The sequence below is a fragment of the Lathamus discolor genome, chromosome 13, assembly GCF_037157495.1.
Source record: "Lathamus discolor isolate bLatDis1 chromosome 13, bLatDis1.hap1, whole genome shotgun sequence".
Classification (NCBI taxonomy): Eukaryota; Metazoa; Chordata; class Aves; order Psittaciformes; family Psittacidae; genus Lathamus; species Lathamus discolor.
In genome coordinates this window covers 6,780,327-6,793,107 of record NC_088896.1, presented here as the reverse complement: position 1 = coordinate 6,793,107, position 12,781 = coordinate 6,780,327, and the positions used below count along the sequence as shown (strand labels likewise).

Sequence of the window (12,781 nt, the reverse complement as noted above, 5' to 3'; positions counted from 1 at the left end):
GAGAAGTATTTCACCTTTCCCAAAGCAGCAGCTATAGCAACTTTATTACTACTGTTGGTGTTTTGTGAAACAACTTACAGTATGACTACAATGGATGTCACTAAAAGTCATCATTCATTAAAGCTCAGCCTCACTCAGGAATAAATAATAATAATCTTGAGTTTTTTATCGCAGAAAATTAATGAATCACCACATTAACAAAAAATACGTACTACTAAACAATCGTACTGTTTAGGTTAATCCCCCCTAAGAGCTGCAGAATTCCTTTGACTGAGGAAGTACAGGAAGAATCAAGCTTTTATTAGCAAAATCCTCTGTTTCAAAAGTGTTATGGCTCTTCCTTGCACTACAACCTCCAGACAGTGAAGTCAGTAGGTCTGTATCCTTCTGTTTCCTCCCCCAATACGACACTCGGGAAGAGATCCGAAGACATTTGTCTTCCAAACTACTAACGTCTGTCTCCTGTCCCTTCGTGCACGGCAGCAGGTCTCTATCCCGAAAGAGGGTATACCCACCACCACCACCCTCCCAACACAGTATTTTCCCTCTCCCCCACGGCACATTGGAGACCCCGGCCACCAACAGGCCTCTCACAAGCCCGCTATTCCCGCTTATGGGCACTCCGTGCAGAACACGCCGAACACAAACACAAGGCCTTCCTCCTCCCAGCAGCCCAAACAACAGCGCAAACCCTCTCGCACAGCCCGGCTATGGCGGGACGCTCCTCCCCGCCGGACACCCGCTTGCTCCTCCTCGCATTAAGGCTCGACGAGGTTCCCGCGCAACGGCCCGGGCCCAGCGCGCCCCGCGGCCGCCATGCACCAACCCCGCAGCCCTGGGCTCCGCACCAACGGCCCGGCCCGCGCCGCGCCAAGGCCCGGGGAACACCCCCCGGGGCCGGCACCTTATTCCGAGGCGCCCTCGGGCCGGGGGAAGCCGCAGCCCCGCACCCGGCGCCTGTGTCGCTACGACAAAACCGTGCGAGGGGGATGGGGAGAAGGGAGGGGAAAGAAGGCTTCACTCACGCTCTCATGGTCCCACCGCACGTTGCTGCGCTTCTCATCCGGGGCCAGGTTTCTGTCCCGGCCCATAAGCTCATCTAGGAGCTGGGCGGCCGATATCATGGTGCCTTCCTGGCCGAGTGCCCCCTCACTAAGCACGGGCTCCGCCGCCTCTCCTCACGAACCGACCGCACCGCCGCCGCGGACGGTGACAGAGACAAAATGGCGGCGCGGCTCCTCGCCCAGCCCACAATGCACCGCGCGCCTCATAACCGCCTCTGCGGCGTTGGCCCGCCGGCGGCCTAGCGCGGGGCCTGCGGACGGCTGCCGGCCCGAGCTGGCGGCCGTTAAAACGGCGGTGGAGCCGGGCCCCTTCCCGCGGCCCGGCCTCGGGGTGTCCTCATGTGCGTGGTTGCTGTAAGGGCCTGCCGTGCGAGGAGGCAAATAACGCCGCAGACAAACAGCAGTGGTGTGTGACGGGTGTGCGGGACACCAGGGTGCTGCCCCGGCGGTGGCAGGGCGCTGGGGCGCGGCCCGGGCGCACGGTGCTGCGGTGGAGGCTTGCGGACGTGCCTGTGGCCGGAGGCAGCGGACAAGGGGCTGGGCAGCGGCTGGAGGTTATCGCAGACCTGCTGTGCCATGGCGGGGACCAAGGCTTAAATGGTTTAGGAGGACATAGTGATGGAACAGGCAGGAATGACTTTATGTTGACAGAGAGGGGAGACTGAGATGAGCTGTGAGGCACAAGTTCTCCCCTGTGAGGGTGCTGAGGCGCTGGCACAGGGTGCCCAGAGAAGCTGTGGCTGCCCCATCCCTGGCAGTGCTCAAGGCCAGGTTGGACACAGGGGCTTGGAGCAAGCTGCTCCAGTGGAAGGGGTCCCTGCCCGTGGCAGGGGTTGGAGCTGGATGAGCTTTAAGGTCCCTTCCAACCCAAACCAGTCTGGGATTCTATGATTTTGACTCCCTATAAATTGTGAATTTTTCCCCAGCTGTTCCCATATCTTGGTTTAGGACAAGCCCGCCATGGTCAAACCCAGATTTTCAGAACAAACAATGCAAACTGCAGGAATTACCTGCACTCTGTCCTTTTAATTTTCAGGTGGATGTTGATCTGTTTGATTTTAGGGATTAATCAATTGTGCTGACAAGAAGATGATGAGAACTCCCTGGACAGAACAACAGTGTGAATCTAGCACCTGCAAGAACAAGTAACAGTGCAGGGGACATTCCTTAAGCAATTACACGCGTACCGAGCCATACAATCAACTAGGCTGGAAAAGCCCTTTAAGATCATAAAGTTCAACCATTAAATACACGGCCCGGCTGTGACCCGGAACGCGATGGCCGGGCCGCGGGTGTCACCGGTAACAGGGTCCCCCAGCGGGGACCGCCGCGGGGTGGTACCGGCGCTGCTCTCCGCCGGTGCCCGGTCGGGTGGCGGACATGAGAGCTCATCCCGGCCTGGAGGCGGCGGCGGGCGGCGGCGAGATGGCGGCTCCGTGCGCCGAGCGGGAGCGGCAGGAGCGGCTGCGGGAGGCGGCGGCGCTGGGGGACGCGGCCGAGGTGCAGCGGCTGGTGGAGCTGGGGGTCAGCCTCAACGCGCAGAACGAAGTCAACGGCTGGTAAGAACGCCCCGGGCCTCCCGGTACTGCGCTGCCCTGCGTTCACCCCTTGGCGTGAATATGGAACCGCTGTCACCCGTCCCCTTCCGGGCTCCTGGGTGTCCGCTGCACCCTCAAGTCACCATGTGGTTACTTTATATTGATTTTATCTCTTTGGAAGGGCACAGGCAGCCAGATCTCAATCGTGTTCACATCTATCCGAAAATACCTTTATTAACTCCTAAATCGGGTTTGGGAATGACTTTTCTTTTAAAGCAGGGCAGTTGCAGGATGTTTCAGTGTTATATATAAATACTTCGGTTTTGGTATCTCATTCAGACACTAAACCCAAGACTTTCCTTTAATAGGCGCTTGTAAAAGTGGGACTCTCAATGAACATACACACACACGCACACACGATGTTACTTGAAGCAGGATTTACAGGGAATGCTCAGGCATTTCAGCAGTCTGTTTCCCCTAAGTTTAACTCGGCTGTATTTGCTGTGCTGTATTGGGCTTGAGGTTGTAACTGAAGTAGGAAGGCTAAAATTAGGTGAAAGTTCAATCAGCAGCTTTGAGAAGCGTGGGGCACTTGCAACTTGAGGTTCAGCTTGTGGTGATTCAGATTAGAACTTGTAAAAACTTATTGATTTATAAGATTCAATATCATCTTAGTCTGCAAGATAAACAGGTACCGGTTGTCAAAATGAGATTGTATCTAAAACTAAAATTGATGAAAGGAATCTGGCATAAAATACAACTGTTTTTAAAGTGATCTAGTCATTTGTAACTATGGCAAGGAATGGATCTTCACTGTGATTTAAGTTTGCTTGTAGAATTAACATTTCTTCAGGGAGACTCTTAGTATGTCTGATGCTGAGAGGTGCTGAGTACTTAACATTTTGATGCATGTCAGGTCCATGGGTAGATGTTGCCTTTGTATAAGACCATGTGGAATGGTCAGGATGGATTCCAAGATCAGGCCAATGCTCCTCCACATTCCTTCTCACCAAAGCAAACCAGTAAATTGTGCCCGCAAATCAAACATGACCATGCTGTCTGTGCCTTTTCCCTCCACTTTGGTCCAAACCAGTTTATGACTTGGCAACGTGCTAATTCTGAGTTCACGTGGGCTGTTCACACTCATTTCACAAGGAGAAATGTGTGAAAAGTCCAGCAAACACTGCACAGGGAAACTAAACAAACCTCGTCTGAGTTTTGTGGATTTGTCTCAGATAATGTGGGATCTTTGGTGTTAAAATGTCAGGAATACTTTCTGCCGACAAAATCCCTGTGAAACGGCACTTTCTAGCTGAAATGGACAGCCCAGCCTTGGTGGGAGAACACAGGACTTTACAGTATTGCTGACAGTACCATCTTGGAAACACAGATCTTGTAAACATCCTTCCTAGGATAGCCTATGAAGAAAAATAATATGTATACATACACTTAAGATTCCTGTTTCTTCAGTTAGATGTAATTCTACATAACCTCTTGCTGCAGTGACTGGTGACCTTTACTTCAGGCATACTTTCCGCCATCAAGATGCATTCATTTTAGTAAGAAGAAGTTGTAGAACTGAGGTTTACTTAAGTCAGGATATACAAAAATGAACAAGGTTTTGCAAGTTACCTTATTTACTTTTGGGTTTACCTGATTTGTATGCCTCCAAAGATCAGATTCTCTTTTTTTCCTTGTGTATTTGCACACAAGAAAACTCAAAAGAGCCCGATTTTCTATACAAAGTTGAGAGTTACTGGTTAAAATACAACTTTGCAGGCTCTTTTCTTAACAACAACTCAACCAACCAACCAAAAACTGAAGTGGAAAAAAGCCTTTTGGAGCTGGACTTTCAGTGGAAACTATTTTTCCCTTATAAGTTTATTATTTATCTCTGCTTTATTTAATTCTTAAACAATAAATAATTAAACTTGGAGAAGGGTTCCGTGTGTTCATCTTTCTGAAGTTTCCAGCAGCTGGAGCTAGAGAATTAAAATGCAAAAGCTAGGGAAAGATCAAACATCACTAGAACCTGGGTTAGGGAAGAATGGTTAAGACCATATAACGAGTTACAGTGTGTAAGTACCTAAATAAGCTCAGTAGGTTTTAGGCTGTTTCTTTACTCTCTAGGTCAGCAGCTGCAAACAGCGATTTGAGAAACCAGACAAGTGGTTTGTTCTGTGCATCGACAGATTGCTGAAAACCGGTTGTGTGCAGAGCAAAGCTTAAGAGTTGCTGCTGCAGTGAATAGTGACTGGGCAAAGAACTGTGTGCTTAGAAACTCTGCTTACTGTATTCTGAACAGCATTTACTTTCCAAAAAGCGCAAGTCATTGCGCTGACAGCATTAATTAAAGAGTAAAAATAGCATCCTAGGGAAGGCTCACATAAACACACACAGAATCACAGAATCACAGAATCACAGAATCCCAAGGGTTGGAAGGGACCTAAAAAGATCATCTAGTCCAACCCCCCTGCAAGAGCAGGGTAACCTACAGTACATCACACAGGAACTTGTCCAGGCGGGCCTTGAATATCTCCAGTGTAGGAGACTCCACAACCCCCCTGGGCAGCCTGTTCCAGTGCTCTGTCACTCTTACAGTAAAGAAGTTCTTCCTGATGTTAACGTGGAACTTCCTATGCTCCAGTTTACACCCATTGCCCCTTGTCCTATCACTGGATATCACTGAAAAAAGCCTAGCTCCATCATCCTGACACCTACCCTTCACATATTTGTAAACATTGATGAGGTCACCCCTCAGTCTCCTCTTTTGCAAGCTAAAGAGACCCAGCTCCCTCAGCCTCTCCTCATAAGGGAGATGTTCCACTCCCTTAATCATCTTTGTGGCTCTGCGCTGGACTCCTTCAAGCAATTCCCTGTCCTTCTTGAACAGAGGGGCCCAGAACTGGACGCAATATTCCAGATGCGGCCTCACTGTCCGAGATTAAAATAGCATACACAAGCCTTCTTTTTATAGTTATATATTAGAACCTTAATAAATGACAAATTGAAAAGATCTTGAGCTTAACAATGCAACTGTGGTAATTTGGTATCTAGCATTAGAGCAAAGAGAAACTACATCAGCAGGTGTCACTGCAGGCTCCAAAACCAGCCTAAATTTCCAAGGAAGATTGCAATTGAAGCCTCTGTTAGATATGCACTGGGTCTTGTTCTTCTCCTAGGTAGCAAGAATGGGTGGAAGTTAATCTGCCATAATTCAGGATTTAAACAGTGTTAACATTTTCCATGTGCAGGACTTGTTTGCACTGGGCATGTAAACGGAACCATGCTCCGGTAGTGGCTTACCTGCTGCACGCTGGTGCTGACAAGGAGATCCTCACAAAGAAAGGAGAAAGGCCAGCCCAGTTAACATCAAAGAGAGAGATAAGGAAGATGTTGGGAGGTAAACCTATACAAGACTGTAGCAAAAGGCTGTTTAATGCATGTATGTTCCAATCTTTATTTTGCATGTGAAGATACTGTGTTTGGATCTTAGTAATAACTGTGACTTGATTTCTAGAGTGTTTAATTGGTAAGAAATCAAAGTTTAAGAGCAAGATTACCAACAAATTCCATATTCAGCCAGCCAAACTTTTGTTCTAAACACTGAACAATTAGAAAAGCTATATTTTGAACAATAGCATGATTAAACCAGTGACAGCTAAATGCAGCTTCCTATTTTCAAAAGGGCAACAGCAAAAAAATCTCTCATTTATATGAAGCCCTTATATTGTAGAATCATAGAATGGTTTGGGTGAGAAGGGACCTTTAAGCTCATAGAGTCCCAACCCCCTGCTGTGGGCAGAGACACCTTCTGCTTGGAGCAGGTTGCTCCAAGCCCCGTCCAGCCTGGCCTTGAACACTGCCGGGGATGGGGCAGCCACAGCTTCTCTGGGCACCCTGTGCCAGCACCTCAGCACCCTCACAGGGAAGAACTTCCAATGTCTAATCTATCTCCCTTCTATCAGTTTAAAGCAATTCCCCTTTGTCCTGTCCATACGTGCCCCTGTAAAAAGCCTCTCTCCAGCTTTCTTGTAGCCCCTTTAGGCACTGGGAGCTACTCCAAGGTCTCCCAGGAGCCTTCTCTTCTCCAGGCTGAACCAGCCCAGCTCTCTCAGCCTGGCTCCACAGCAGAGCTGCTCCAGCCCTTGCAGCACCTCCATGGCCTCCTCTGCTTTAACAGCTCCATGCCCTTCTTACATTGGGGTTCCAGAGAAACACCTCATTTCCCCAAGGTTTTCTGGAGCTTAGACACTGTGTTGAATAAATGGAAAATTAGCAGCCCAGATAAACAGCTCATTAAAGGACATTGGTAGAGCATTTTTACCATGGTTTGTAACTGCTGGTGTAGGGTAGGCTTTGCTGCTAGAGGTAAGTAAATTGAAATGTGGTCAATTAACACCCTCTTTCCTCTCCTTTGTATTCCCTCATCTGTTTTCATTATTGTCTCTCAGCTGTTGAATTGGTAATGTTTCAACTCTCCCAGTACTATGTGTTCTTTTCCCTTTATCCCCTGCCTTAATATTGAACAACAATATTACCCTTTGGTTTTCATTGCCTTATACATTATGAAGATGATAGCATTATACCACCAGAGACCATGTTACAACATGCTGGCTATGGATTAAAACAAATCAAACCAAAACAGAAGTATTGCAGTGTTTAGAAGGAAATAGCCCCCCTGGAATTACTAGAATCAGACTCTGCTTTTATGTTTACTGTATCACAACACGTGAGCAAGGTTCTGTTAATGCAGGAAAAAAGGCTTAGTGCTTCTTGATTCGTCTTGTAACTTGTGGTGCTTTTAATGTACCAGTCCCTCCCCATAAGAAAAAACAACCACCCCCAATGCAATACCAATACTTCTCTTTTCCCCTCAAATCAGTCTTGGAGGATGTCGGTTTGTTTGTTTTACAGTGGAAGAGGATGAACTGCCAGACTTAAAGAAAGAGTCAGATCTGCCAATCATCCCTAATTACCTGGCTAACCCACCTTTCCCTTACGTTTATAACACCATGAGTAACAGTATTCCAGATCCCTCCATGGATGGGAGTATCTCACACTTAGAACCGCGAGATACCGACTCTGCTTCCTTACCTGATGTGGAGACTTACAAGCATGCACCGCTACACCTTGGGAATGCTGCTCCCGAGGTGGCTGATACCGCAGGCACACCATCACTGCCCTGCGGGTCTACTGTACCTCCGCACACAAAACCTGTCCTTCAGAGAGGTCCAATGTACCAGGGATCTGTGTCTTGGAGCAGAACTGCCCCTTCGCCAGTTGGATCAAATCAGTCTGTGCCTCAGCAAGAGAATGGCTCCTGTATGGGGCCTGTGCCAGCGTTTCAGCCTGTTTTCTTCACTGGAGCTTTCCCACTTAATATGCAAGGTAACAGTAAAAATCTCTTCTTGCTTTGTCTTAGGAATTACGTCACATTGGGCAATGAAAATAGACAACTCCAGGTTATATGTATTCAAAGCATTTCCAGAGATTTTCAGGTTCCCATGGTTAGGCATTCAGGAAGCAGTTGAAGGGAATTAAAGAGGCAGATATCCTGTTTCTGCTGGAACTGTTATTAAAATATTGGTGAAAACATTTGTTGTTTGTCTCATGCTCTAAAAGCATGTAGACACCAGTGTAATTAATTCCTTAAATAGCATACTCCAAGCTGCAAATAAGGAATGTGACTACACAGCCAGTGAGCTCAAGAGAGAACGTGCCATGGCTCAGTCTGCAGACCTGAGCCCAGAGGTGCACAATTACCTGATCTGCTATTTCTGCAGGTGAATTTTGCCTGCCCAAAGAGGGAAAGCTCAATTTCAGCTTCAGTTCAAAAGTTCATTCTTGAAATAAAAGGTGTTCTGATGCCATGAATTAGCAATGAGAAGTTAACTGATGACCAAAAGGACCAAAACCTGATAGGCCTGATCTTGGATTACTCAGGAAGTTGATAACCAGTATAATCTGCTTTAAGTTAGCTTAAATCCAGTAGGGTATGTGTCCATTCAAAGGTTTGTACTTGCATTCACACACACTCTATTAAATTTGCAATGATTTTCTCATATAGGTTGATGAAAGTCAAGCTAATGAAAACCATAGTCATGCAAGTCCAGTTGTTTGCTTTCTGAGGATTCTTGTATTGTTAGAACTTATACAAACAAGGTTAATAAATCATAGAAATATTTGGAAGTTACTATAGAGGTATCTTTCCAATTCCTTTATATATTTGCCTATTAATGTAGCTTTTTATTTCTAATAGAACTGGTGCTTAAAGTTAGAATACAAAACCCTAATCTCAGAGAAAATGACTTCATTGAAATTGAACTGGACAGACAAGAACTGACCTATAAGGAACTGCTCCGAGTGAGTTGCCATGAGCTGGGCGTTAACCCTGAGCATGTACAGAAGATCAGAAAATTACCAAATACAATGTTAAGAAAGGTAAGAACTCTAAACTTTGAAGTGCAGTAACTTATAGAAAAGGTTTTTAGGTTAACATTAAAAGGGATGTGTTGGTCACCTGCATAGGCCCATGTTGAAAAAAGCCCCAGAATAACAAAAAAAAAACCCCAAAGAAAATCTTCCTTTCAGCTATCAGCACTCAGCAGTTGCTTAATTTGGGGCTTTTAGTAAAAAAGTTCTCAAGTTTCTTGGTCAGTTTTTTTCACAGACGTTTGGTGTTGAGCCCAGCTCATATCTGATTTCTCAATTATGTTCTTAACTTCAGTATAACACCACACCACTGTGAGCTGCCATCAGCATTTGAAAGGCCTGCAAGTCCTGACCGAGTTTTGCTGGGTTAGTGAGGACTGTGTGCAGTCTTTTCAAGAACCAGAAAGGTGTTTCAGAATGATTGAGTGCAGGTCTCTCCATGTAACTCTTTTCACTCCAGTGACTTACCTGTGCAGCAAACAGGACATGGACCTGCTGACCTGTTGTACTGATTACTGTTGACCTTTCTGTTGCTGTCAAATCCCCCTAGAGTATTGTTGGCGTCAGTCATGGCGCTAATCTGATTAGTCCTAGACTAATAGACTTCACTGTATTGCATCCTCACTGACCATATGACGACTTATTCTGTGTTAGTCAAGAAGTGAAAGGAAAATCAGACAGACATAAGTGATTCTGTCACTTGCCAACTTCAGTTGTGTTGAAAGGACTGGTTTTACTTCCAGCTCTAATTACTCAGGTTCTCTGGACCGCAGGACACTTATTGTTCCTTGAGGTGATACAGAACTAATTCTACTTAATGCTGTTTAGCAGCAGGGTTCTGCTGCAGCGAGGATCAGAGCTCAAGCCTGTGCTGTGGGAGGGTGTCTTCCCTTGCTCTTCCATTGGAGACCCTTGCCAAGCCGCTCTACCACCATGCTGGTGGGCTGCTCTAGAGGAGGCTGCATGCAGGACCTTCTCGGGCAGATGCAAGGATCAGTTCATGAGCTTCTAAGAATTACCAAGGTGGGAGGGGGGAAAAGAGGAAGTTGGGGGTGGATGCAGAGGATCTTTATAGGCGTAATTCCACTAATCACTTGCACTCGTCAGTGTTGCATTCCTTCTAAAAATAGACTGAAGTGAGTAAGTGAATGGGATTCTAGAATAAATACAAGATGCAACAGGATGTCTGCTTTCTAGCTTACTGTAAATTGTCATATTTACAGATAAATACATACCCTGTGTTAGCATGAGCCTGTTATTTTAACTTACCTCTGCAAAATTGAAGTTTATCGCCTAACAACTTACTGTATCTATTTAAAGGACAAAGATGTGGCAAGGCTACAGGATTTCCAAGAACTGGAGCTTGTTCTAACAGTAAGCGACAAAAACTTACTTTTCAGAGTCCCAACACTTTCTGAACGGAGTGGTTATAACAAGAAGGCATCAGAACTTACGTATTAATTGTTTAAAGAATAAACCGGAAGATTTGTAGCTCTGATTTTAAAATTAGATTTGAAATATACTATCTATAAGGGCTAATCATGTAAAGAAATCTATTTTGTTAACCATGGAACGAACTAAAATTGTTATGCACAGTTACAGCCTCTAGTTAATCCAAGAGTAATGAGTCTGATGTACAAGTAGCTTAATGCAAAGGAAGTATTGGTAGAACTATCTGTTAATGCATCACTTTTTCTTACAAAAAGATAATCTTGAAATACTGCAGAGTTAGCAGCTCTCAGGGAAAGGCTTACCTTAAGCTGTTCTAATAATTTGTTTGCTATAAAATAGCAGAGGTACTCAAGCTAAAGAACCTGCCATGAAACCCATTTAATATTTGTACTGAGTCCATTACCATTAACATTCACTGTTTGGATTATGCATTTTAATTCATATCTTAGAAGGAAAAAAGCAGAAGGGTTTGAATCTGTGGAAGAAGCACAAAATTATGTCTACTTTAAATACTATCAAGTGACTTATTACCTTACAAGTAATCACTTACAAGTGATTTCTTAATCCCTGTTTACACTTTTCCCTATTTCTCAGGTTGAAAATAAAAAGTGATAGCATTTATCCAAATCATATATATGCTCTCAACCAAAATCCCTTTCACTGTCAGTAAACAGTACTGACATGTGCAATTTAAAATACTATTTTTCTTACTGTGTTGACATTGCATTTCTCTGATGCTTCAATTTCCCCTTACGAAAGCACAAAAATTGTATTTTCCTTTTACCTTTTACATTCCTGAGAAAGGTCACATCTTGAACATTTAAAGTTGCCTGTGTAAAAAGAAACTATGTATGCCCAGGGTTTTCTGGGCCGATACTAAATCTTGATGTTCCTATGCAATGTACTTTATTTTCCCACCAATAACTTGTGTTTACCCATGTTGTTTACTGAAGAAGAATTACTTTTCCTGTTCCTGCTACTTAAAATGCAGAATTAGACTACTTTGCTATGAAATTCTGTAATAAATAAATTGAAAAGTATTTAAGAGCTGGATTTTATCATACTTTTTAGGGTTTTAGTATTTACTCAGTCATTTGCATTTGAGGAGGAGTTCTGTTCTGGTAGCCTAACTGTAAAAGTATGTACTACCTAAACCTAAAGTATGACATGTATGTAACAGGCAAACAGAACATACCAAACTGGATGGAACTTCCCTTTGTGTCTTCATCTTTCCCCTCCCTCCCCACCATTTTTTTTGGAAACTACAGCAACCAAAGGATGTTATGATTGCCTTGTCCAAGAATTTACAGCCCAAGTAAAATGTATGTGGCTCTATAAATGGGATTTATAGAAGTAGGATGCTGAGCAGGGAGGAAACACAGGTGAGAACTGCATTTGTGGCTCCAGATGACTGGAGTTAGGTATCCCCCACAGCCTTGTCCCCTTTCTTGGAGGCTGCAGCAGGTAGAGAAGTTGGTTCTTCCCCTGCAGTCAGAGCAGGCACCTGTATTACAGCTGGCACAAGAAGAACCAAATTCACCCGTGCTCTCTCTTTCCCATCCAGTGACTAGTACTTTGTGCAAAGGGAAGCAGCTTCAGCAGCAGATGAGCACACAAGAGGGAGCCCTCTCCCAATATGCCCTGTAGTCGGATTGCCAGTGTTCACCTGAAAGCGCAGATCCGTGCAAACACTCCCGTGTACCAGTCAGCTAGACCGAAGCCCAGTCTCCTAAGGGTAACAATAGAACGTTTTGTCACAGCAGAATAGCCCCTTCTGAAAACTGTTGGAGGTCAAATGTGCTCTGAGTCATTGCAATAGCTGGGGTTTATAACAAATTGCTGGTGGTATACTTACTGCTGGAATAATAAAACCATTGCTCCTCGTATCACACTGTTGCATTCTCCCTGGCACAAAACAGATGCGGTTTAGGCATCTGCTGTGAATGCCAACTAAACCCATGGAAGTACCAGGATTAACTGGTCAGACCTTCTATAAGGAAACTCAGCTTTCCTTGTTACACTGGTTATCCTGCAGATGCCAACTGCTATCTATGCATTCCAAGGAATATTTTTATACCTTATGTAGTTTATACACCGAACGTATTATTAACACTGCTAACAATCTGATCAGTGTATAATCATTACATTACTGTGTATGATAAATAATTCATTACTTTGGGCTCTGCTGTATGAACTGTGAATGGCAAATGAATGCTTGGCTGTAGATTCTTGTTTCTATTTAAGAAGTCTCATTTGTAAGAATGAATAAATGATTATTTTTGTCTTCTCAAA

General features: G+C 44.9%; 2 protein-coding genes across 9 annotated transcripts in view; one reads left to right on the top strand and one right to left on the bottom strand.

Annotated features, from left to right (window-relative positions):
• Positions 1–1,284, bottom strand: part of LUC7L3 (LUC7 like 3 pre-mRNA splicing factor) — a 19,213-nt gene extending 17,929 nt beyond the window's left edge. For 2 of the 6 annotated variants that reach the window (XR_010615713.1, XM_065693302.1), the window contains exon 1: positions 1,026–1,284. Coding sequence is in view for 5 of the 6 variants with exons in the window: in XM_065693302.1 (XP_065549374.1) it covers positions 1,026–1,124 (99 nt within the window). In the remaining variant the exon portion in view is untranslated. The remainder of the gene's footprint in view (positions 1–1,025) is intronic. The other 4 variants (XM_065693301.1, XM_065693303.1, XM_065693300.1 and 1 more) reach the window with 4 other exon arrangements.
• Positions 1,274–12,781, top strand: ANKRD40 (ankyrin repeat domain 40). 3 transcript variants are annotated; one of them, XM_065693307.1, is made up of 7 exons: positions 1,274–1,470; positions 2,127–2,623; positions 5,857–6,047; positions 7,520–7,993; positions 8,865–9,046; positions 10,358–10,411; positions 12,054–12,781. In XM_065693307.1, the coding sequence occupies exons 2-7, from the start codon at positions 2,445–2,447 to the stop codon at positions 12,054–12,056; spliced, it is 1,083 nt and encodes a 360-aa protein (XP_065549379.1). In that variant the 5' UTR covers positions 1,274–1,470; positions 2,127–2,444; the 3' UTR covers positions 12,057–12,781. The 3 variants fall into 3 exon arrangements, with proteins under 3 accessions (XP_065549379.1, XP_065549377.1, XP_065549378.1); XM_065693305.1 differs by having other exon boundaries at positions 10,358–12,781; XM_065693306.1 differs by having other exon boundaries at positions 1,275–1,470; positions 5,857–6,005; positions 10,358–12,781.